The sequence below is a fragment of the Ctenocephalides felis genome, unplaced genomic scaffold (genome assembly GCF_003426905.1).
Source record: "Ctenocephalides felis isolate EL2017-DRISC unplaced genomic scaffold, ASM342690v1 CF-g0.4_SCAFFOLD_01886, whole genome shotgun sequence".
In the NCBI taxonomy this organism is placed as follows: domain Eukaryota; kingdom Metazoa; phylum Arthropoda; class Insecta; order Siphonaptera; family Pulicidae; genus Ctenocephalides; species Ctenocephalides felis.
Genome location: NW_020538040.1, coordinates 171,819,762 through 171,847,223, shown reverse-complemented (window position 1 = coordinate 171,847,223; position 27,462 = coordinate 171,819,762). Strand labels below are relative to the sequence as shown.

General features: G+C 31.1%; 1 protein-coding gene across 1 annotated transcript; it reads left to right on the top strand.

Moving 5' to 3' along the window:
• The first annotated feature begins 208 nt into the window (after positions 1-208).
• Positions 209-25,725, top strand: LOC113374601 (proteoglycan 4-like). The gene is made up of 13 exons (XM_026614580.1): positions 209-282; positions 4,064-4,319; positions 7,872-7,962; positions 9,907-10,084; positions 10,149-10,279; positions 10,365-10,482; positions 10,549-10,615; positions 11,673-11,813; positions 12,781-12,945; positions 15,864-16,106; positions 18,856-19,071; positions 22,839-22,985; positions 25,349-25,725. The coding sequence occupies exons 1-13, from the start codon at positions 280-282 to the stop codon at positions 25,498-25,500; spliced, it is 1,908 nt and encodes a 635-aa protein (XP_026470365.1). The 5' UTR covers positions 209-279; the 3' UTR covers positions 25,501-25,725.
• The last annotated feature ends 1,737 nt before the right edge of the window (positions 25,726-27,462 follow it).

Sequence of the window (27,462 nt, the reverse complement as noted above, 5' to 3'; positions counted from 1 at the left end):
TGAGTGAGTGTAGTTCGCGCGCCTGTCGTATTCGATATCGTGATCAGCATGGATATTGGAATTTGGACATAACGCCGGAACTTCGCAGGACGATGTATTCGTTTGTTTGCAGTCGGAGGAGAGATCGGCGTTTGGGGCTTCGAGGCCGTCTCGCCGCAGCAAATCGGAAGGTCCTCCTGCAATGATGGACTTTCGGCGAGCCCCCAGCACCATCGACGCCAGGCGACCCACACGCCGCCGCCGCAACATGACGCGCAGCACGACGACTTGATCGTTATCATGGTACGCAATCGATATCCGCGACTTAGGCGCGCTCGGCAATCGCATCATCGTTTTTGATTTATAGTTCTCTTTCAAAGAATGATATTTAGGCTGGTTTCAGAACAAATAACGAAAGGCTTCGATCAATTGTAGCTGGTGGATTCTCGAACGAAGCATGTACCATGTGAAAAAGTCACAGACAGTATATACGTTTTTTTTCATAGCGCTTGGTTGCAGGTTGCTTATATTTCAACATTTATGCAAGCTTTGTGATTGAGATACCGCTGGCAGCGATTAAGCGCAAGATTTCGATAAAACAATTTTTATTGAAAAATTCAACTTTAATTTTATTTATTAACCCTCCGTCGGTCGGATATTTTTTCACCTTCGAACGGTCGAGTGGTCTGGCTGGACACCATTCATTTACACGCATTTATATGAGATAAATGAGTTTTGGTGTCTTATATTAACGATTATTAATGGTAAATATTTATAGTTTAGATTTTTTCTTTTTTACCGTCTTTTGCATGTGTTGAGCTTGCTTAATAAAAAAAATTATAGATCATATTATATATAAAAAAATCAAAGAATATAAAAAAATGGTTGCTTTTTTATTATTTTTATTTTTCTGTTTCATATCAATGAAAAACAATATTTATTCCTTTTGGGCTCCTTCGAAATGAATGTGAAATTCAAATGAAAATGAAATGAGGTGCGTCGCCTTTGAAATGAGCTGTAAAATTCAAGTAGAAAATATAATTTCACTACAGGTTTGCCAAAAAAAATTTCGAACGCACTACGGATAGAAAAATTGTTGATAATGTATGCATTACTCATCCGATTTTCAATGTTTGCGATGACCAATAAGTTCGGTAGGTTTTCAAGGAACTCTCGTCATGAAAATACTAACATTCATGTTAGAACACATAGCAAAGAATATTAACAACGCAGTTTGAATAGAAAATACCATGAAAAAAGACAAAAATACTGGTTTACATATATCAAAAGCGTATATTTCATACAAAATGTATGGGTGGTCTAGACAGACCACTTCGACCGTTCGAAGTATAAAAGAGTTAATATCCTTATAATTATCCTTCTGTACATTTTTTCGTCCTGATTTTTTCATTGATCGACAGGTAATGAAATTTTAGGAAAAGTCAAGAAATTTCAAGTCGATAGGATTACTAGAAGTACTTTTTTTTTAATTGAAGTCGAAAAAAGTCTGGCCAGACCACGCCGACCGACGGAGGGTTAATTCTAAACTCAAATAAATTGTTGCATATTGTGCAATTTTAAAGCACCTTTGAAATAGTTTTAATAGGTACCCAAATTTATTTCGTTTCACATAAACATGCAATAAACTTTTTGATCTAAAGTATATAAAGTAAGCGATAACAATAGCACGAATAAAATTGTGCTATTTATTTATTTAGTATCGTTATGATTTACCCCATTTTTCTAAATTATGCATAAAATTTTCAATTGATACATTTATAGGGCGAATAAAAAAATCACAAAATTGTTGATAATTTTATCATTTACTATTGATACAACTTATCTATCCATTTCCTCAATTATTAACCAAATCATACCCCATTCAAAACCGATCCATCATAAACCGTCAATCAAATACGCACTATTCTAATTGGACTATCAGAGTTTGATTCGTGCATTGAATCAGTAATTGGGAGTCTTCGTATCCTGCTGGATTGACTCGCTTTTGCATAAAGCTCTCTCGGAGATCGTACGAGGCTTTTCGTAGAAGATACGACTTATGATAATGAAGGTTAACGTTTGTCGCGTGTGTTTTGATGTAGAAGAAAATTATATCGTTATATTAAAAGATTTTTGCACGAAAGCGAATAAAATGATGAAATAAATTTATATTGAATTACATGAAAACATGCGTCATTTTTCAGAATCAGATTATTTATAATAATTTAATATTTAAAAAAACAGATCAAGTCTATTAATAATCTATTATAATATAGCTGACTGAACAGTATATGCGATATTGCGATTGCTGATGCTGCATTCATAATATTTCAACGAGTGACTTTTTCTACTGTTATGGAAAATGGTATAAATTTAAGTTTTGCTTGATATGTTATATCGCGAACGGTTGTTCTGTGCATCTTCGCCATCAGGCACATGTTAGGGGTAATAAGAATCACTGGTAACACATTCAACCACAAATTTCAAACATGTTACTAATAACACAAACAAACCGAGAATGAAACAAAATTTGATGACAGACACGATTTACAATTGTTTATAAAAATTCTCTTTATAATAAAAATTATTTTAGGGACAAAAGTAACAAATGACAAATAAAGACAACTGTTAATAATGTTTACTGTATTTATCATATTATTAAATATAATTATAAATAAAATATTAATTATAAAATGCATTACGAACGAAATTATAAAAACATACTTATTATAGTTAAAACGAAATAGAATCGGTTTAGTATGTCCGGTCCGGATATATTGACCAAACGCGTATTTGACGTAAACATACTACTTTGATTTCACATAAAATTCTTATAAAACAGTCGTATATACTTGCTTTTCTTACATTGACATATCGCTTATAATGACCCATTTTTAACAAAAATTATGCCTGGTTATAATGATCGACATGTTTTTACACCTCTTCAACTGGGGGAGGTAAAAAAATAGCCATGGTTTTTAAGAAAAACAAAGAGAGCTTAACTGTTTTGCCTTGTGCTAATGACTGCCGCCCCCTTTAAAAGCTGTTTTCACCACTTTGTACTGTTTTTGTGGTTTTATTATTAACCTAATTATAAAAATAATTATGATTACCGACCGATAGTCCGGAATTTTAACAGTCTGGCATCTTGACCGGTTACGGGCCTGCCGGACTAATGGACTTTTACTGTACACACATAGTTACAGAAAATAGTTTTTTTTCGGAATGGTATGACGTCCGCTTATTACGACAAGTTTTTGGGTCCCTTCGATGTCATACTAAGCGGATTTTACTGTATATATATACATAATATATATATATATATATATATATATATATATATATATATATGTTAGGGTGATCTTTAATATGGACATTTACTTGCTCCCAAGGGCTCAAATGGTTCCAAATTGATAATCAATTCTCTGAAAGTTTTAGCTCTTAATATTGTCTTTTAGATAGAGCGCAATTCAATCAAAGTTTTGTACGGAAATAGCATTAAAAAAATTTCAAAAATTTTGCAGTACGTAAAATTTTCAATAAAAAATGACACGAATTTTTACTTTTAATACATTTGTCGCTAAGTTATACCTAAAAATTTTTTTTTAATTTTCAAAAATTTTTCCATGCTATTTCCATACGAAGTTTAATTGAATTGCGCACTATCTAAAAGTTAATATTAAGAGCTAAAACTTTAAGAGAATTGTTTTTTATCAATTTGGAACCATTTGAGCTCTTGGAAGCAAGGAAATTCGAAAATGTCCATATTAAGGACCACCCTAATATATATATATATATATGTATGTATATATATACTGGAAATGTTTATTACCATTCGATTTCACAATCCATTAATCATTGAATAATGCTAAGGAACATTTATTGAGCACGTTTTTCCTCGATTATTTGGAATCTTTACAATAGTATGTTTCGTTCTGAGAATCGAATAAATTTATGTCATGTTAAAATCAGTGCTAGCAGTACGTTTGTATAATATTAAAGCTAATAGCGACATTATTATAAATAAACGAGTGAATCACTGAGTGTCTTCTGGGACATCGGGCTTTCAATTTATTTCATACAGGATGCCGTAGCACCAAGTAACCGTGCCGCAGCTGGGGGAGGCGGCTTGTTCAGCAAGGCCATTTCCAAGTTCAGTACTGAATACCGGTTACAGTTCGCCTGGCCGCCCAGCAAACGCATCAAAGAAAAGGGAGCCGGTCACGACGCAGCGCCGCCCCGCAAGTCGCTCTCGATGGGCGCCATCAAACCTACTGCCAATGGTGTGGGTCCCGCTGCAGTACACCGAAAACGCACCGATCTCGAAACCACGAAGGAAGGTGAGAAGTGGATTTATTAAGACAGCTATACCATAATATCGAACAAAATTATGATCTCGCAAATCGTGTTTTGAGATGTTACTACATTTTACCGACAAATTTCACATAAACGTGTTTTCACCAAATTGAAAACGCTCTTGTTGCACCGTTGTTACGTCATGTCCCACCACGTGACTTTTGTCTATTCTGATTATATAATTATATTTCATGATATAGAGAAGAGAACTATTGTATTTTTCATTTTGTTATTAAAATGAATAATAACTTACTCAAATTACAGCATTGGCATAAAAAGGCCAGTCAGCTGACCACTCTCATAAGCTCGTACTTTCAAATTTAAGCATACTCTCTAGAACAGTCTCAAAAATTTTCAGATGCCACTTTTTGTGCGCATTATATTCCAATTTGATTATTTTTGAACCCTGAAAATTGTAAGTTACTTTTTTTAAAATTAAACTAAATAACAAAAATATAGAAAACTGGCACAAGTCAAAATAGGATCGAGTTATAATGTAAAATCCAAATCCAACACAATACTAAAAAAAACCGAATGTGTTTAAGGGGCACAACTAGTGTGAAATTTCGAAAAAATCGATTTTTGTTTTTTTTTTCATATTTCGGTAGATTACACCTTTAAAAATAATATATAAAAATTTCAAATCGATATCTCAAATAGTTTTTGAGTTACAGCCATTTAAAAAGTATATATATAGTATATAGTACAACGATCATTTTATCTTTAAACGCGTTTTTCTCGAAACAGCATTTTCCGAATTTGCTGCAGTGATTACTCAAAAACGAATGATCCGATCACTATCAAATTTTTTTTACATGTTCTTTATATAGTTCTCCGTAAAATGAACTATCGATTTTTTGATCGGATCAAAAATCGAATTTTGGTAGTCGAAAAACGACCAAAATTTTGGGTAAAATTCGACTTTTTTTTTAAAACGCCGCCATTTTGTCAATTTTTGATTTATTTTTTTCATCGTAGTTCATTTTACAGACAATATTATCTAGTTTAACGAGATTTTTTTTTTTATTTCATTCACGTAGAAGGCCGGAATCACTGCAGCAGTTAAGGGCCTTTTTTTGTCGCGCCGTTGAAGATAGACGATAACTTAAAAAATATTTAATTTTTTTCTTCAAAAATTTTGCTATGTATTCTTAAAACGTGTATAAATATATTCCTAAAATTTTGAAATGATTGATAAAGTAGTTTTTTTAATATAAATTCCCAAATATCACCTTTTTTTTAGGCGGTTACACTAGTTGTGCCCCTTAAATTAATTAGTTTTAATTTAAGGTAGCATTCAGCATCTCATTTAAAACTCTAAGTTTTTTATTCTTGCTCTACTCAAAATTTAACTCTTTGACGTGTGTCACTTTTCTTGCGAGTGTGCCATATATATTAAAATCTTTTACAGTAATTGCTATTAATAGTAATCCAAAATGCGGTGTTTATAATATAAATTAACAAAATATCATATTTTAACAAATGCGCCAATAAATAGATACCTAAACATATTATGGATAATTAAAAATTATAATCATTGTTATCGAATTCAAGCAAGTCAAAACTTATAAATTATTGCCTAATTAAATGCACTAGAATTGAATGTACTAGAAATAGAATATATTTGAATATATTTTAAATTTTATTACAAGCCTTATATTTATTTTACAGCCTTGAAATTTAAATATGTTATACCTAAAATTGACTACTATAACAACAAATACTAAAATCGATAAATTTTTATGTAAAATTTAAAATATTCTCAAAATTGTGATTAAAGTACAAGTGAGTTGAACTGTTCCTTAGCGATACAAGAAATAATTAATAAGCTTAAGAATCTACTAATTTTCTATTATTGCTACATCGATTTTGTTTTTCTTTTCTGTAAGAGTTTTACTAACATCCATGAAAAATAGTTAAACTGTTCTAATATCGTTTGTATTAATTATTTAGACCAAGAGCTTGGCTTTATGTGTAATGCGTGCTAAGTATAGACCTTTGTATAAATATATAACAAAGAGACGCAAAGTATCGATCATGTGGAACGCGACCTACCCGTACAGGTGTTTATTAAAAACTAAGCAAAATATTAGCTTTTAATCTAATAAATAACTCGCATATATTTAAGTTGAATATTAACTGTCAACTTTGCACTTTCTATATCTGAAGAAAACTACTACACCAAAAATGATTTTTTATATTTTAAAAATTAAGAATACAAGTCTTAATACAAGTTTGTTTACGCACAACTTGTAACATCAATATATTATTTATACAACAATTACAAAAGTTAGTAGTTTTCCCCAACAAGATTTTGTGATATCGGATCAAGTATTAAGGGGCACAACTAGGGTGAAATTTTCAAAAAATCAAATTTTCAATTGTTCCATATTTCGATAGGTTATACCTTCAAAAATAACATACCAAAATTTTAAATCGATATCTTAAATAGTTTTTGAGTCACAGCCATTTAAAGAGTATATATATAGTATATAGTATAACGATCATTTAATCTTTAAACGCGTTTTTCTCGAAACAGCATTTTCTGAATTTGCTGCAGCAATTACTCAAAAACAAATGATTCGATCACTATCAATTTTTACATGTTTTATATATAGTTCTCCGTAAAATGAACTATCGATCTTTTGATCGAATCAAATATTGAATTTTGGCAGCCCAAAAACGACCAAAATTTTGGATAAAATTCAACTTTTTTTAAAAAAAACACCGTCATTTTGTCAATTTTTGATTTTTTTTTTTCGTAGTTCATTTTACAGACAATATTATCTAGTTTAACGAGATTTTTTTTTTAATTTCATCCACGTAGAAGGCCGGAATCACTGTAGCAGTAAAGGGCCTTTTTTGTCGCGCCGTTGGAGATCGACGATAACTTAAAAAGTATTTGATTTTTTTCTTCAAAAATTGTACTATGAATTCTTAAAACATGTATGAAGATATTCCTAAAATTTTGAAATGATTGACAGAGTAGTTTTTTTTTAATATAAATTCCCAAAATCACCTTTTTTAGGCGGTTACACTAGTTGTGCCCCTTAATAAGTCACTCCTACAATAATGTTATTAGAATTATAAGTTATTTATTATTTATCTCATGTATGATATGGTAGAAACGTATACTAATGAATTTTGTTCGACAATATGAAACATAAGAATTAATTTAGCAAAGTACATAAAAATGAACGCAAGCCACGGAAAAAGGTAACTCGTTGTGTATCTCTTTACACCATAAAAAGCTTGCTTATGTTTGTTGTTTTCTCACTTGAAATTTTAATAGGGTTATTAAAAAGTTGTGAGTTGTACTTTTTGCTATTGCCGTTAAGATAATTCTTTGTCTCATAGAATGTTTTTAAGTAATAAAATCAAATCATTATTCCTTGTTTGTTCATTCCTAAACCCTTGCGGTATAAAACACCTGCACTAAAACCTGCACCACGCGATAAACCATGTAAAGGTCACATGTAGCTAGAGTAGGCCGTATCGATTTGTTTTATATTTCAATTTATGCCTCTATATTTCAGATAACAATCATGAGCTCGAACCGTTGGTTATGGAACCGGAGGCTTCTGAAAAAGAAGCAAACACACTGGACGAAAAGCAAGCTATGAATAAGTAAGATCACTTGCATAATAGACAATGTAGCGCAGTACAATATTGTATGGTGGGCATTTGTTGATTTGCGTTGCGCAACATTTCAAGCGCGCTCACACATGATGCGCTTATGTATATTTGATGTTTTTTAAAAGAATGGAAATATGCAGAGCAAATTATCATTTGGCTGTCATAGATAAATAGGCAATTCTACGTCTTTCTTTAATCTCAGGGGTGATAAACAATTTTTGAAAAGCTTTCTGAAGGACCGTGGCATGATTTATCCACAAACTGGGCGGATATATCTTGAGTATTAACGTTACTTTTGATTTTTGAAGTGGGTCTTATTGTCATATTTACTACCTCTAGCGATGTATGGGCATAGTGTTAATTGGTTTTTATTAATTGAAGAATAAGTCGTATTATTGTATATGACTTTTGATTTGGCAATGTTAACAATTTGATTTTTTTTTATTTTTGATTTACTAAATTTTCAAATCTCACCATTTCGGTACGGGAGTGTATTTCGCAGGGGAGACAGCGATCCGCCCAGTGGTTCTACTAATAAGGTGACCATATTTTTTTAAGTCAAAATTGGGACGGGGGGATGACTTTAAACTAACAAATGCTATTCAAGGATATAATAAGAAATACAGTTTTTTATATTAACACACTTTCGTCGAATGGCATATCGCCCTAACAGACCTCCGTAGCGGGTCTAGAAACGTCATGCAAAGCTTGAACACAACTAAAAAATTATAGTAAATCATCAAATACGAATAAATAGTCCGATAAAACAATTTAGAATATCAGAATATCTACAAAAAGCTAATTAACTAATAAATATAATAATTTAATACTAATGAATAGTGAAAAATAAACATACATAATACCCTACAATAAATATCAAAACTTGTTCATACATCTGAATTTCATTTTGTTAATGATACTTTAATAAATAACATTAGCATTTCTATAAGAAAACAATCCTATATATCGAATATATCTTTAGTTATCACATAATAGTTTCTTCGACAAAATAAATATAAAAAACCTTTAAAAATTGTAAAATTTGATTTGGCAACCGCTCACAGTAAGAAATTTCGTTCGCTCTTCGCATCTAGCGTGTCCGACCGAGTGCCCGCAAATACCCGCACCCGCAGTTAACTGACAGTCCTAATATCGAGTACCAGTACCCGGCCCGCACAATTTTTTTTTCTAAATCAGAATTGCAGACTTTTAGTAATAATTTCATTATTCGATTACATGTAATACTTTTTTATCTATGATCTCCTATTATATCTTGTATTATTCAATCTAGGTTTTTCGCTTTTGAAACTTTTATAAAATTCTATACAATTTTCTTCATAACTAATTTTTAAAAAATAGCACTTGTTCGTTTGCTTTCGTAATTTTCGTTAATTTACCTATTAATTTTCGAAAAACCAGTACATTTCGGAACAAAAGATCTAAATCCGAGACAAAAATTGCTTTTAGAAAAACCAAGGTGGAAATCAGTGACGTACGGTCACCTTACTACTAAACCTTCCACCCACAACGAGATACTTCAAGATTTTCCAATCATTGTCAATAAAAATGTATTCAAAAATCAATAATTGTACTTCTAAGAAACTACAAATTTTAATTAATAAATTAGAATTCAAAATATTCCAACACAGAGTGATAAATATTGAAGCAATAGATGTCGTCGACACCCTACACACAGGTTGCGGATCACCTAGGGACTGGTGATCCGGTTACCTAATTTTGATGAAATATTTGTTCGCTTTATACATTCTCCATCATATTTTAAATAATTTCCCTACATATTCAAAGATCATATTTGGAGCTAATCTCTACTATCTGATGCATAATATTTTGCTCTTGAGAGTAACCATTAGAAAAATCATTTTATATTTTTCTATTAAAATATAAAATAATTTTTCATAAAACTATACTTTACAGGAAAGAAACTAAAATAGAACACAAGAAGAACTTTAGGCCAATATCTCAATTAGATTACATGCATTCGCCTAAGAAAGAAGTTCACATAGAAAAGCACGCAGTGGTAGAGACGTCTACGCCAGCAGATGCTTGGTACAAAGAAGTGTTAGAATTACGCAAAAAAGCGGGAGAATATAAGGTATTATATTAAAATTTCATCATTTTTCTATAATGATTTTCTATAATATCTAATATTTTATTAGAGCCGCGGTTGGGGTACTGAATTAAGTATAGATCAAGTAGCTGATATATCGAATAAACAAATTGAGCTTTGGGAACAAGTATCGCGGCGTAGTTCCTTATCTGCACTGTCGCTTGCTTCTACTAGCCATAGGTAAATAGACCACCATTTTATCAATTGAATTATTAAATTCAAATAATAAATATAAATAAGTTTTAATTTTAACCTTTATGAATAGGTCAATAACGAAAGAAGAGAAAGATAAAGAAAATAATAAGAAAACTTCACCGACGAAGGCTGCCTTCATAAAAACACCGCGGGTTCCTGGATCCGCAAAACCAGTGCTCGATAATAAAGTGAGATAATTTACTTATGTTCAATCAGTATAAAAAAAAACTAATAAAAATGTGTTTTTTTTCCAGATGTTAGACAATGCTAGATTTAGAAAGGAGACAATTCGTCATCACCTTGAGAGAACTACAGGAATAGGTAAGAAATAAATTATTGTCAAAAAAATGAAAAAATAACACTTAAATTGTTTCATAGTTTAGTCCAGGAAATAGTATTAGATTAAGCACCAGTTTTCGTTGATTTTTTAACTTCCGTAGGGCAAGTTATAGTAATCGCAAAAAAATCGAAAATGAATTGCATTTCTCGACGTTTCAAAGGTTTCTGAATATTTTGGCATACCTTAGAAAAAATGGATGTATGTGTGTGTGTGTGTGTGTGTGTGTGTGTGTGTGTGTGTGTGCGTGTGTGTATGTATGTGCGGATACAAATTTTCGTCGACGATTTCGGGAACACCGATCAACCGATTTGAATAATTCAAAAAACATTCGATTCGTATTGATAAGGAGACGTGCTGATTAGTTTTTGACGAAGTCAGGTCTAGCCGTTCCGTAGATACGGGGCAAAAAGTGACAACAACGGTAACTCAGTTTTAAGAGAACGGAGCGTCCGATTTTAACAATTCAAAAATATTTTACTTGTATTGACAAGGTAAGAATCGATCAAATTTTCATAAAGGCAGGTCTAGCGGTTCGGAGATCTAATAAAAAAAGTAAAAAAAAATGCCATTTGGCGGTCAAATATGATCATTAGACATATGCACATCAAATTATCAGATATTTTATAGAGATTTTAACAATAAGTATAATTTTGGTTTACATTCCTATGGGTTCCGTACCAATGTTTACGCGTTAGGCGTCGACGCGGCGATTACGCAGTTTGATATTTCGTCTTTATGCAGTTAAAGCAGTACAATTGCTTTGAAAAAAAGTTTAGATCTTTTAAAATATATCAAATAAAGAAAAAAAATATTTTCAAAAAAAAAAAAATCAAAAAAAAATTTTTTTTTTCCAAAAAAGTATTTTTGTCTAATTGTTTGTCAAAAATCTATTTTTTCGAAGTAAATTTTTTTCAAAAATCTTAATCGTTTTTAAAAAAATAATAATTTTTGGTACGGAAGTTCCAGCAATTTGCCTTAAGGCACGATGCCTTAATTGCCTTAAGACAGAATTCCACTTACAGCTAGTTTTATAATTAGATTGTTCTGAGGAAGGGGCACTATTGCCATCTCCAACTCTAGAGAAGCTAGTGCCGGTAACGCCAAGAAGTGAAGAGCACTACAGCCCGAAACGTTGCAGCCCTCAAAAGGGCAGCCCGCAGAAGAGCAGCCCCAAGAAAGGTAGCCCACAAAAAGTAGTCCGCAGAAATCTAAAAGCAGTCCGAGATCTGGTGAGATTAACCACGCGTATCACCTACTGTGTCCGTGTTGTTAAAACTGTGTTTTTATTTTTGTACAATGAATGCAACATTTTTTATTCTAGACTTTCTGAAATCTAATTTATTGTGTATAAAATCGATGCATGTAAGTGAACAGAATAAACTTTTATATCTATTTATTCACGATCATTAAGCGGTCGTGGTTGTATTTCCAAAAACATGTTATTAATATAAGTTGCATTTTTATTTTATAACACAGGCACACTTGCGCGTGGTTTCTACTGGAAACCGAACACTTGTAATCGATACATGGCATGAACAGTTTTATATTTAGCAAACACATTTTTTATTAAAATTTTATTAGGTTTACACATTTTAATATTTGTTTTTACACAGCTTTTACTTTTTATTACTTGTAGTCATCTTATTAGAAGTATAGAACAATATGATGATTTGATGTAAAAGAGAGTTAGAAAAGAAATTTCGACTTAGAACAAACAATTTTGGTCTAAAATATGTATCAATTTCATTATTGTGTCTAAACAGGAACAAATTTTACCGAATGACGCAAGAAAAATATAAAGAAAATAATTTTCAGAACAATACTTATATATGGCATTGGTCAAAATTTTCAACTGACCATGTTATTTTTCACGAAGTTTGCACAATATAAATAACATTGTCTATAACACTTAGGGGCCGTTCAAGTATTACGTAAGCACTATGGGGGGGGCGGGGGGATTATTGATTTGGTTATTTTGCTTATTTTGGGTAAGAAATTTGCTTAATTTTGCTGACAAAGGGGAGGGGAGGGGAGGTGTAAATAATTGTAATAAATCTGCTTACGTAATACTTGAACGATCCCTTATCGAAAGGGAATTTTATTTTAATGAAAATGTATTATATAATTAACTTTTTTTAATTAATAGGCCGTTCGCACTCGGTGGGTCCGGGAGTAATACAAAGCGAAAATTTATCGCCAAAACGGACCCCACGACCAGGAAGCACGGTGACCGCCACAACCGCCTCGGCGGCCGCCAAACAGAAGAAAAGCCCGACAATGGCAGTATCTGCTGAACGTAGACCAAGACCTAGTGAGTTTTTGTACAACAAGTATGGTTTAAATAATGATTATATTCTGGTGTTTCTTTAAAATTCACAAGAGATTCTTATCATTTTCGAAAGTTACAATTATTTGGGAACCGCCAATTTTGCTAAGGAAATATCTATGAAAACGATTTCAAGTGTCGTTGCGTGAATTTGAATTATATATCAATTCATTAATGATTTTCACACCATTTTAGCTCATTAGTTTACGTACGTTACGAAGAAGGGTATTGGTTTGAATTTTTCAAATAATTCAAATGATATAATAAATTTAAGTGCTATAATAGTCCAAGATGTAAAAAAAATTGGTGTGAACTACATTTTACAATACCCGTTTTAGCAATTTAAATAAATTTTCAAACTTCTGATTTGTTTACTCCCTTGACTGAAGCACATGAGCATAATTATATTATACTTTATAATAGAATTTGGCGGTTATAATAGTAAGTTCATTATATTAATACGTAATTATTTCTGCGAAAGATGCTAATCTTTAAATGAAATCATATAACGGTGGCAGTCTAGTTGCATTATATATATTTGAAAATTATATATATTCAGTAGTTCGTGTTAAAGGTGGTCAGAAATATTTATTATTTAGATAATATATGGAATTTAAACACGCCGTAAAGCACTTTTATAATTGTTTCTTAATATAGACATTTCATGTTCTTTCCGTAGCATCGAAAAATTGATGTACACTAGTACTAGTACGAAATCATTTACTAACTCACATTAGATAACATCGACCTATAGATATTTTCTCTTTCAATAATTGTTCTATGGAATAGGATTTGTTAGAATAGAATATGATTGTCATATTAGCATGTCACAAACTAGTATAAAAAACTTGGTGACTGGAGCATGCTAGTTGTGATACCCCCTTCATGCTAATTTCGTCAATTAAACTATTAATTGTCCAAGTAATAATAATTGGTGCATCACCGGATCATCAATGTTCTTCTTGGCAAAATTTATTTTATATATTCGATTATTTGTCGTGAATTTAATGATAATATAAAATTAAGTAGATTGTGGAGGTTGAGCTTCATTCAGTACATTTCCTTCACTTAAAATAATTTTTTATATTATTTATACTTGGACGTTTATCGAAATTGTTCTTGCGATGTATTAGCTTAGAAAATCAATCTATTCTGAATGATTTTTATTCGTCATAATGCATGCGACTATTTGCCCATAAATCGCCCAATTAATGTTGAATATGAGTTAAACGTTTAGAAACATTTCATTATATCATAATATCGAGATAAAGGTGAGTTGAAATATTTACTACAGATCAATAAATTTTCGACTTTTATCATTTCAACATTCTGATCAAACTGGAAAAGTTTCAACCTCCACTCTACTCTCTAATTCAGTTTAACAATAATATAAAGACTATCCTAAACCAACCACAAAACATAAGATCATTAGACGTTGAAACAATTCCTTAAAACACTTATTATGGGAAACAATCATACAAGATAAAAATAAGTATCTTACAGGCGATATAGTCCAGTCATTTGGTCGTTTTGCCGGTACAGTACTCCCGGAATTCTGAAAATTGGTAATCTTATAGATTTCGAGGTGCTCTTTACGAAAATCAACTTTGCCACCTCAACTTTGAACGGCAAGTTGCCGCCATATTAAAAAAATGGCGTCAAAAAACAGCTTTTTTAAAATATCTCCTTTCTGGCTCTTTCTACGATAAAAGTATCTATGTACGAATTAAACTAGAGAAAATTTCCTACAATTCTTTAGAAAACCGTTTTTTGTAAAGTTGATAGTTTGAGAGTACGGCCGCCTCAAAGTCTTTGCTGCTCTCGCCGTAGTATCAAATCTCTCCACATATGACAGCACTTCGAACTTGACCACATTCTCTCTAACAATTAATATTTTCAATGTTAAATTAAGCGAATAAGATCTAGAAATAAAATAATTCAAATATTTTTCTGTTTTTTGCTGATTTTTTAACGCTTCAAACTACTTGAAGCTATAAGGTGCTACTCAAGCTATAAGTATACTTATAGCTACTTTGCCATTGAAGTGTTAATAAAGTAGCAAAAAAAAAACGAAAAATATTTGAATTATTTTATTTCTAGATCTTATTCGCTTAATTTAACTTTGAAAATATTAATTATTAGAGAGAATGTGGTCATGTTCGAAGTGCTGTCAGATGTGGAGAGATTTGATACCACGGCGAGAGCAGCAAAGACTTCGAGGCGGCCGTACTCTCAAACTATCAATTTTACAAAAAAAACGGTTTTCTGAAGAATTGTAAGAAATTTTCTCTAGTTTAATTCGTACATAGATACTTTTATCGCAGAATCAGCCAGAAAGGAGATATTTTTAAAAAGCTGTTGTTTGACGCAATTTGCCGTTCAAATTTGAGGTCGCAAAGTTGATTTTCGTAAAGAGCGCCTCGAAATCTATAAAATTACCAATTTTCAGAATTCCCGGAGTACTGTACCGGAAACAGCCTTTTTTTGCACCAAATTACTGGACTAATAGTAGAAGTAATTGTACTAACAGTAACAGCTTTTTAATTCATAGTAAAATATAGGTAATTTTTATGCTTCAAATATTTTTCAGCCTTAACATTTATTTGCTTTTGCTTAACTATAATATTTATAACAAATAATAAAGTACTACATTATTTAGATTTTAACTGGTTATAGTTTTTATGAAGTAACCCAACAATATACATAATAAGAATATCACTCAATTGGCAAATATATCAAAACACTATAATGTGGCATTTGAAAAGTTCTTCGTTTACAGTAACTGGAAACGAATCACAATTAAACACGATCAAAAATTTCAAATTAATCAATCAATCATTCAACGTCGACTCATACATTGTTTAATCCATAATCAATATTAATTTAGATTTCCGGTTTTCTAGCCTCCCTATCCACCACTGTCCCGTCCCGTTCTAAAAGTAGTTCGGTGCCCCCGAAACCTCACTCATCATCCTCAACCGTCGTTAATCGAAACGCGGAAGCGCAGCAACAATCACGAACAAAAACGCCGTCGTCGGCAAAACAAGCGCCGACGCCGACGCCGAAATCGGCGCCTGCAGCCGGCCCTGTTGCCACGGGCCCCGTAAGCACCAAAATTGGCGAGGACAAAACGCCAAAACTTGAAAGTAAGTATAACACCCCAAGCACGTCAACCACCAAAACCACCAATCACCATCGAAGACAAGCAAAACATCCCTTCCTCTCATCTTGTGGTTACTTATATGTGGTTCGAAATAGATATTGTGGCTCTAAGCTAAATTTACTTAATTTTTCTCGTAAAACACTGAAAAACTTCAGAACTTTTTTGTCAATATTTTAGGACAGCCTTCAGTTATTTCGAACCGTATGTGGTTGTTGACAAATTATTCCAACAGTTTTGTGTCCTGAATATTCAAAAGTTACTTACTTAAAGTGACGACGTTTTTTCTATCTATGTTTTAAAAGGATGTATGTAAGTATTTTTGGCTATGTTCGTTACTACAAAATCTTTCATTTACTAGATGTCGTATGCAATGTGTCATTCTCTGGATGTTTAATATGTGATATTCTTATTATAAAAGCATGTTTCTATCCTTCTTCTTAAATTTCTAAATCTTTCTACTATCTAACTTACTATCAATAAGTAAACGAAGGTTCAAACTCACGTTTGAATATTTTTACAGACAAGGGCTAATTGTCTGAACAATTATATTATACTTATTTTTATGTGTATTGGAATGCAATAATTGGAATGTAAGTATATTTTTCAAATTGACCAATAAGTAATTCAAACACAAATACATAGTCATTTTAAATAATGACAAACAAACGAAATATTTACACGTGAAATTCTTATATAGATGCTTATATAATGAATAAGCATTATTACACGTGAAAAAAACTTGTAATATATATATATATATATATATATATATATATATATATATTAGGGTGGTCCTTAAAATGGTCATTTTCGAATTTCCTTGCTCCCAGGGGCTCAAATGGTTTCAAATAGATAAAAAACAATTCTCTGAAAGTTTTAGCTCTTAATATTAACGTTTAGATAGAGCGCAATTCAATCGAAGTTTTGTATGGAAATAGCATGGAAAAATTTTCAAAAATTTTAAAAATGTTTTTTAGATGTAATTTAGCGAACAAATGAATGAATAAAACTTATTTATTTGTCGCTAAGTTATACCTAAAACATTTTTTTTAATTTTCAAAATTTTTTCCATGCTCTTTCCATACGAAGTTTGATTGAATTGCGCTCTATCTAAACGTTAATATTAAGAGCTAAAACTTTCAGAGAATTGTTTTTTATCAATTTGGAACAATTTGAGCCTCTGGGAGCAAGGAAATTCGAAAATGTCCTCATTAAGGACCACCCTAATATATATATATATATATGAATATTAGGGTGGTCCTTAATATAGACATTATCGAATTTCCTTGCTGCAATGGTTCCAAATTGATAAAAAACAATTCTCTGAAAGTTTTAGCTCTTAATATTAACTTTTAGATAGAGCGCAATTCAATCAAACTTTGTATGGAAATAGCATGGAAAAAATTTTGAAAATTTAAAAAAAAATTTTAGATATAACTTAGCGACAAATGAATTAAAAGTGAAAATTCGTGTCATTTTTTTTGAAAATTCGACGCTCTGCAAAATTTTTTCATGCTCTTTCCATACAAAACTTTGATTGAATTGCGCTCTATCTAAAAGACAATATTAAGAGCTAAAACTTTCAGAGAATTGTTTTTTATCAATTTGGAACCATTTGAGCCCTTGGGAGCAAGGAAATTCGAAAATGCCCATATTAAGAACCACCCTATGTATGTAACTATATACATTGTATATATACATATATGTTGCAATACTTACTTTAATTAATACCAAGTTACAGATTCTATAACTTAGTAGTACTACTACTAAGTAAATAGTACAAATATTTAATTTAAATTAGTATGCATGAATATATTTAAATATATATACGTTCCTTCCTACGTGCCTTATAAACATGGATTTGTTTAATAGAACATATGACAATATATTTTAAAACAAAATATGCTTCATTAACACGTTAAGATCTGAATCTGTTCAAAAAATTGAACATCGATGTTTATACAAACAAATTAAAATTTTTACATGAAATCTGCTGCTAATAAAGCAATTTGCATGGGTGTAATGAAGTATTAGACATTACTTTAGTTTTTTTAAAAAAACTGAAATGTTTCTCAAAAACACGAGGTGTTTGTGTGGCACTACTTTGGCACTAACAATATTTTAAATTGTATTATGTAGAAAAAATGCTACGCATATATTATACAAGACGCATGTTTTATTTTTATATAATATTCATTTAGTACTCAATTTAAGTAGTATATAAATCAATCTCAATGTTGGAGGTTTGAGCTTATTTTTCATCGTTTTAATTTAAATATCTCAAAAATTCTGTTTCTTTAGGATACAAAAATATATGTAGTAACCATAACAACTATGTATTTTCTTAAAAATAGTTTAATCACTAGATTCATTAATTACTATATATATATTCTATTTTATGAATACTCTTTTTCATTATATTTTGTAGAAAGCTATAGGGATAGTGCAAGTAGCAATTATTAGCAAATAATTAGAATAATTTTTCTAGAAGTAACTTTATACACCGAAAGTGTTTAGTGTTTCAAGTATCAATTTGTCGTTAATTATAATGTATATAAATTATTCCGAATATGTTCATATTACCATCAGTAATCGTTGTTAGCGTTATCATTAGGGCAAATGGACTTGCACCATGCCTGTTGGACGTCAAATGTCTACAAACAGTTGTAGCAAAATCGAAAAAGCTGAAACAGTTCGATATTTTCATCATAATAATTACTATTCGTTTCTAGTTGAAGACGATGGATCAGTAGAACGCGATGCTGCCTCGGTATCTTCGAGTGCTGGCAGCGCGTTGACCCCCAGAGAGCAAATTGTCAAGTCACCTCCGGAACCAACGCGGGTTAAATCACCGGAACAAATTATAATGCGATCGCCCGATCCTGTGAATTGGACGGTGCCGCTGGATACAGGAAAGACTTTTACAGTCACGCAGAATGTACGAGAAGGTGAAATAGAAAACTCTTCAAAACTAAAATCTTACTCAACTCTACATTCCAAGTACAAGTCTAAAAAACGAGTCAATCAAATCGTACCAAAATATACCAAACATTATTTGCAAGCATTGACATAGATATTATTGTATCTAAGTATAATCGAATTCTTCTTATATTTCCCATGTGATCATTAAGGGGTTACACCACTGTAGCAACCAAAAAAAAAACGTATATTTTAAACTTTCCGTAGGGTAAGTTATAGTAATCGCAACTAGCTGTAAGTGGAATTCTGTCTTAAGGCAATTAAGGCATCGTGCCTTAAGGCAAATTGCTGGAACTTCCCGTACCAAAAATTATTGTTTTTTTAAAAACGATTAACATTTTTGAAAAAAATTTACTTTGAAAAAATAAGATTTTTGAGAAACTATAAATTGGACAAAAAATTACTTTTTTTTGAAAAAAAAGTTTTTTTTTTAATTTTTTTTTTTTGAAAAAAAAAATTTTTTCTTTATTTTGACATATTGTGGAAGATCTGAACTTTTTTTTCAAAGCAATCGTACTGCTTTAACTGCATAGGGACAAAATATAAAGCGCGTAAGCGCCGCTTCGCTGTCTAACGCATAAGCATTGGTACGGAACTCATAGGAATGTTAACAAAATGTATACTTATTGTTAAAATCTCTATAAAATATCTGATAATTTGATGTGCATATGTCTAATGATCATTTTTGACCGCTAGATGGCTCATTTTTTTACTTTTTCCTCCATATCTCCGAAACCGCTAGACCTACCTTCATGAAAATTTCATCGATTTTTCATCTTGTCAATACAAGTGAAACGTTTTTTGAATTATTCAAATCGGACGCTCCGTTCTCTTAAAAACTGAGTTACCGTTTTCGGCACTTTTTGCCCCGTATCTTCGGAACGGCTAGACCTGTCTTCGCCAAAAACTAATCAGCACGTCTCCTTATCAATACGAATCGAATGTTTTTTAAATTATTCAAATCGGTTGATCCGTGTTCCCGAAATCGTCGACGAAAATTTGTATCCGCACATACATACACACACGTACATACACACACACACACACACACACACACACACACACACATACATCCATTTTTTCTAAGGTATGCCAAAATGTTCAGAAACCTCTGAAACGTAAAGATATATAAAAATTTTCATTTTCGATTTTTTTGCGATTACTATAACTTACCCTACGGGAAGTTAAAAAAATCGAAAATGAAAATTTTTATATATCTTTACGTTTCAAAACTTTCTGAACATTTTGGCATATCTTAGAAAAAATGGATGTATGTGTGTGTGTATGTGTGTGTGCGTGTATGTGTATGTGTTTGGATACGAATTTTCGTCGACGATTTCGGGAACACGGATGAAGCGATTTGAATAATTCAAAAAACATTCGATTCGTATTGATAAAGAGACGTGCTGATTAGTTTTTGGTGAAGGCAGGTCTAGCCGTTCCGAAGATATGAGGCAAAAAGTGTCAAAAACGGTAACTCTGTTTTTAAGAGAACGGAGCGTCCAATTTAATAATTCAAAAAACATTTTACTTATATTAACCGGATAAAGAACTGATCAAATTTTCATGAAGGCAGGTCTAGCGGTTTCGGAGATCTAGTAAAAAAAAAGTAAAATAAAATGCCATCTGACGGTCAAAAATGATCATTAGACATATGCACATCAAATTATCAGATATTTTATAGAGATTTTAACAAGAAGTATAAATTTTGTTTACATTCCTATGGGTTCCGTACCAATGCTTTCCGGTAGTGGGCGGCGCGGCGCTTACGAGCTTCGATATTTCGTCTCTATGCAGTTAAAGCAGTACGATTGCTTTGAAAAAAAGTTCAGAATTTCCAAAATATTTCAAAATACACTTTTCTTCAAAAAGTATTTTTTTCAAAAAAAAGTAAAATTTTGTCAAAAATGTATAGTTTCTCAAAAATCTAATTTTTCAGAGTAAATTTTTTTCAAAAATGTTAATCTTTTAAAAAAAAAATAATTTTTGGTACGGGAAAGTTCCAGCAAATTCCCTTAAGGCACGATGCCATGCGCCCCACTAGTTTTACTATTAATCTGATATCCCATCAACATACAGATGCCCTTTTATTTTTATTTTCTTCTTTTGATTTTATATCAGAGCGTCCTACTTTTGGCGCATCCGTCAAAGACCGTTCGACATGTTTAAGCCGTTTATAATCTACTTTAAGACAAAAATTACTTGTTTAGATGCCAATATTAATCTCCAAAACTATTATCATTTATAAAATATTGATTAGACCATCGTTGAAACTGACCCCAGCAATATCAGCCGCAATATGGTCGATGCTTATATGTTTTTTGCTCTGCACTGATCATCTATTGGTTAAAAATGCCTTTGCAGTTTATTTATAGAATATTAATAGTTAATAATAACATATAATAATATATTCAAAAACATACATGTTGTCATTTTGCTTTATAATGTTTTTAACTTCCCGTAGGGTAAGTTATAGTAATCGCAAAAAAATCGAAAATGAAAATTTTTATATATCTTTACGTTTCAGAGATTTCTGAATATTTTGGCATACCTTAGAAAAAATGGATGTATGTGTGTGTGTGTGTGTGTGTGTGTGTGTGTGTGTGTGTGTGTGTGTGTGTGTGTGTGTGTGTGTGTGTGTGTGTGTGTGCGTGTGTGTATGTATGTGCGGATACAAATTTTCGTCGACGATTTCGGGAACACGGATCAACCGATTTGAATAATTCAAAAAACATTCGATTCGTATTGATAAGGAGACGTGCTGATTAGTTTTTGGCGAAGGCAGGTCTAGCCGTTCCGGAGATACGGGGCAAAAAGTGCCGAAAACGGTAACTCAGTTTTTAAGAGAACGGAGCGTCCGATTTTAATAATTCAAAAAACATTTTACTTGTATTGACAAGATGAAGAATTGATCAAATTTTCATAAAGGCAGGTCTAGCGGTTTCGGAGATATAACGAAAAAAGTAAAAAAAAATGTCATTTGGCGGTCAAAAATGATCATTAGACATATGCACATCAAATTTTCAGATATTTTATAGAGATTTTAACAATAAGTATAAATTTTGTTTATTTTCCTATGGGTTCCGTATCAATGTTTACCCGTTAGACAGCGACGCCGCGCTTACGCGCTTTATATTTCGTCTCTATGCAGTTAAAGCAGTACGATTGCTCTGAGAAACAAGTTCAGATCTTCCAAAATATGTCAAAATAAAGAAAACATTTAAAAAAAAAAATTAAAAAAAAATTTTTTTTTTAATTTTTTTTAAAAAAATTTTTTTTTCAAAAAAAAGTAATGTTTTGTCCAATTTATAGTTTCTCAAAAATCTTATTTTTTCGAAGTAGATTTTTTTCAATTTTTCAATTTTAATCGTTTTTAAAAAAAAAAATAATTTTTGGTACGGGAAGTTCCAGCAATTTGCCTTAAGGCACGATGCCCTAATTGCCTTAAGACAGAATTCCACTTACAGCTAGTTTGTTAATGTATTTGAGCGGTGTCGGTTCGAAGCAGCCCGACGCGCGTGGAAAAAGCTCATATTTACAAGTAAAAAAAAAGTTTTAGGTATGAAATATTTTCCTCATATTCTAAAAGGTTCAATATATATTTTAAGCCTAAATTTTTTTTTTTGGTTTTTCGAAAACTTTACAGTGGTGTAACCCCTTAAAGCAACCAAAAAATAGGTACATGTATGTAAAATGAAAAGCCTTTTCTAAATGATTAATCGTTATTACTTCTTAGGAGGCGATGCAGTGAGCACGCCAACACCACGTCCTCAAAGCGAAATAAAGGCTCGTAGCCCCCGAGATCTGCCGCCCAGCGCCCCCCAATCGGCTACGTCTTCGCACAGGGACGAACTAGTTAATGGCAACTCAACGGACAACCGAGGTGGGTGGCCCTACTGAAGCTGCTTGCTAATAGCATCGATCGTTTAGTTTTTTCATATTTTTTAACAATGCAAAAATACATTGCCGCTTGAACAGCGATGGCATTCATGTAACCAGTATGTTTCTACGATGGTAGTGTCTGAAATGTTAAGTTCCTATAAGATACAAATCCATTCGATGTTTCCATCGACGTCATCAACATATACTCATTTTTTTGTTATAAATGTTTTCCAACTTTTTATGTCACTTTCTAATAATTATCCTTCAGTCGTCAGCTGACTTTCGCTTATCAGAATATCCGGGGCAAATATAATGTTTTATACTTATTTTTTTGAACATACGTAATTTGTTGAACTGGCCATACAACACGACCAGTCTTAGATGATCAAATATCATTATCTAGTTATAAACCAATCGTAAAATTACCCAAACTGTTTTTCTCAGCTCTGATACGATTTTGAAGTGCCGATATTAAATCCGATTGATTTGAAAGATTTAACTCAAAACAAAATACAAAAACTGTTGAATATAATATCCAAGATAAAAATTTGACGTTACCATTTTTTAGAAAATATTTGGTTTATTTAAAAATATAGATATTTATAACAAATGATACAGGGAGAAAATAAAAGCGCTTTGTAATCATATTATTATTTGTTTTTTTTTTTGGTTACGATCGAATTATCCTTATACGATCAATCGCAGAAATTAATTTCTTCGTAAGCCAAGTCTGAGATTCAGCAAAAATCAAATACCGTACACGTGATCGCGTTTTTTTTTAAGCTATAAAAATTTTGTTTTAAGTATTTTATAAGATTTTCAGTTATACCTAAGTTCATAGGATTAGTTTATTATTTTTATACACAGTCTGTAAGACGTATTGATATAGTTAATATAGAATTTTTGCCCGATAGATAAACTTCAGAAATAATGAAATTTCTTTCGTACGATCTAAGTGGACATAAATGTTGCACTAGCTGACACCCTATTTATAATGTAGAGAAATAGCGTTCCTTTGCAGTTGAATTTGTGAGGAAATAAATATACATTAATAAAAATATGTCTATTTATAATGATAACAATAGTTTTAATAATTATGAATCTATTCGAAATTGAAAATTATCTTTATATAAAAAGTTAAACATTTGATAGTTTATAATCATAAATGAACGTTCTAATTGTTTGCTTGAATGTTTAGATAAGAACCGAAATGAAACGGAAGTTATTTCAAAATTTCAAATTCGAAGTAAAAATACTACATTCAGAATCATCAAATCTGAATATGTAATTATTTTCTGAGAATGATTATGAGAACCGACAGCGTTGTCGAATTTTACTTTATACAATTTCCACACTTTTCACCAACAATGATTATGAAATGGACAACATTAAGTATAAATTATAAATCTGATTGATATCCTCGATCAGTTAAATTTCCAAAATCTTCATCAACCATATCGACTACCATAAATGAGATTTTCTTTTCCGTTACATTGCGGTTCTATTCCATTTCTATTTTTATATCTTCATGCTTAATTTTAATATGATAAGTTATTGTTCAATGTTTAAGCTAGGTATAAATTCATAAAAATATTGCCCACATCAATTTATATGTTGAAATAATTGGTATACATTTTTTTATAATTTATTAAATGTAAATAAAATACTTTTTATTTAATAAAAATATTATACTATATGTTTTTTATTTGTTCAAATTTAAATTGCCTACCAAACCATTCTCATGAAATTCTATAAAATTTATTCGACTAGTAAGAGATTTTTTCAAAATTTTAAACGCTGTGCATGTTTTTATGCTTTAGCCCAACCAAGCATGCATTTTCAAACCTTTTGTTAATTATTTTTGGCATATAAGTACATCATTTATTCATCCTGACAATGTTTTTCGAACGGTGTATCAGGTCTGTTGGAAACAAGTGAAGTAAATTCAAGGGAAATATATTCCGTAAATCATTCTGAGTGAAATATTGAACTTAGAAAATTGAAAATCAGAGCTATCTTGTATTAGCCACAAAAACTTATTTTACACATACACAATGACCACGTATGAATATGGACGTACTTTTCGGATTCCTCTATTTGATTCATCTTTTAGGCCGAAATTTAAAAAATCTTTGGTATTGTATTAAAAACTCCAAAACGGCTATTGTTTATCAGGACAGTAATAAGCCAAAATGAATAGATCACTTTCAAAATTTTTGATTTGAAGGTAACAGGTAAATTGATGGTAAGAGCAAAAACTTGATCACTTGACGAAAAACACTGAGCCTCCAGCATGTTACCAAAGGTGTGTAGAATAAACAGCATAAACATTTTAATGAGAAAAGTTTATTAATAAATAATTAGGTGATACAGCACCAGTTACAGCAAAACCAGATGCTGTGGAGAGCGTGGTGTCACCAGGCACTGGACGTTCTCTTGCATCTGAAGTGTTGGAAAAAGCAAGAACGCGTTTTGACAAATTCTGGGGAAAGGATTCCAAAGACGACGATGTTTAAGCAACTAGCGACTAGATTCAAGCCCATTATTTTTTATAATAAGTTTTATTAGATAGGCATTGAATTTACTAAACCGTAAACGGTTTACGTTAATATATTCTTGACTGGTATTTCTGGGCCCCTTGGGTTAAACTAAATAAATTTGAAATGTTATAACATAATCATGTTTTTATGAAGGTATAAATTGTAATCAGAATGTATTTATACTGTGCTGGTCGGAAAGTTGGGTGACTACGACATTCGAATTGAAATTGTTCACACATTATATTTAATTGGAAGATTTTATTAAACAATATAATTATTAAAAATATATACCCCATATTTATATACTATATGTAAGGCATTTAAATTAGGATGTATTGTCCTCTCCCTTATTTAACATTCATCAATATGAAAAATTCACTTTTTTATATACTTTTATTTATTAACAAAATTTTTAATTTTATTTATTAATTATTAGACTTTTATTTTCAAACAAAATATCATCCTTTGCCGGTAAACGACATGCCAAATTGGCACAGTATAAATTATAATAAATCTGGAACAGCTATACCATCACTGATCGTAGTTTGATGCGCAAAAATTATATTTATATATATAAATTAAATTATTCCATTATTTTGATAACGTTCGATAACAGGGTTAATGAATAATTATATTTTATTAGATAAAATATTATTACGAATTAAAAAACAAATATATTGTAACCACGTAATACAAAATCAATATTAGTATTGTAAAAGTAAATCTTGCTGTTTTGTGTGAGCGACTTTGTGTAATATCCTAATTTCTTAAAAAAAAAATCGCACTCAATTACCGATGGGGCCCCATTTGCACATATGTTTATGCAGACTTTAATGTCAGGCAAAATACAATACAATGGTTATTTTCTAACTTCTCCACAATTACTGTCATCATTGGAATGCCTTTATTAGTAATATAGCTAGTTATAATAATAAAAAATAATTATTATTACAAAATCAATAGATAATAAGTTTGTAACACCCAGTATCCACTTCATAGAAATCCAGTAGATAGAAATTTTGTAGATAATGTTTATAATTAATAACCTATGCAGCTAGGAAAATATTCAGTTCCAAAGGCCTAGGTGGAGTGCGTGCAGAAGTATGTGGGGCTCATCCAGTGTCAGTTCATATGCGATAATAATAGTAGTTATTTTGGACTTTTTCGAATGGTAAAAGTTCTGATGGTATATCCTAGTTAACCCTTTCGTTACCGGAGAGATACTGCTGTACGGGCCAGCAAACCGTTCAGTAGCGCTACTGAACGAATCAGGCACATCAACATATTTTGAGATTTATCAATCATTTATATTTAGAAATTAAAAATTGCGCTTCTGAAGAATTACAATAACAAATTAGAATTCTCAATCATATCACTCGGAGTGATATATCGCGATGCAAGGGTTGACCATCATAATCTTGGATGTCGCCCATAAGCGACGCTCGTCGCGACAGGGTTAAGACAATGAAGAACGTTAACTTTTGATAAACATTTATATCCAGATTATTGATAAACGAGATAAATTATCAGAAATTTTATTATTAGGAAATAACCAATGTAAGGAGTTCATACCAGTTCATTCTAAATGATTTTGTTTATATGAATTTGTGTACATTTACAATGCACATTTTATCCAAGATAACTTTAAAGTTTCCGTAGCATACGCCAAAATTAATTCGAACCAACATAGTTAAATGCTATAAATAGAAAAATTAAATTTTTCTAAGCATTTTTGTTTTTGAAAAGGAAATTATTTCAATGTTTATTAATTAAAACTCTTGTTAAATTATACTCATCAAATCAGGTTAAAATGCATTAGAACTATACGAAAATACTTCGTCTTAAATAAAAATAGTCCAAATATAATAAATTACAATAAATTTGTTTTAAAAAAATAACGCAATAAAAGTTCATATATCATATGAAACAATTAAAATT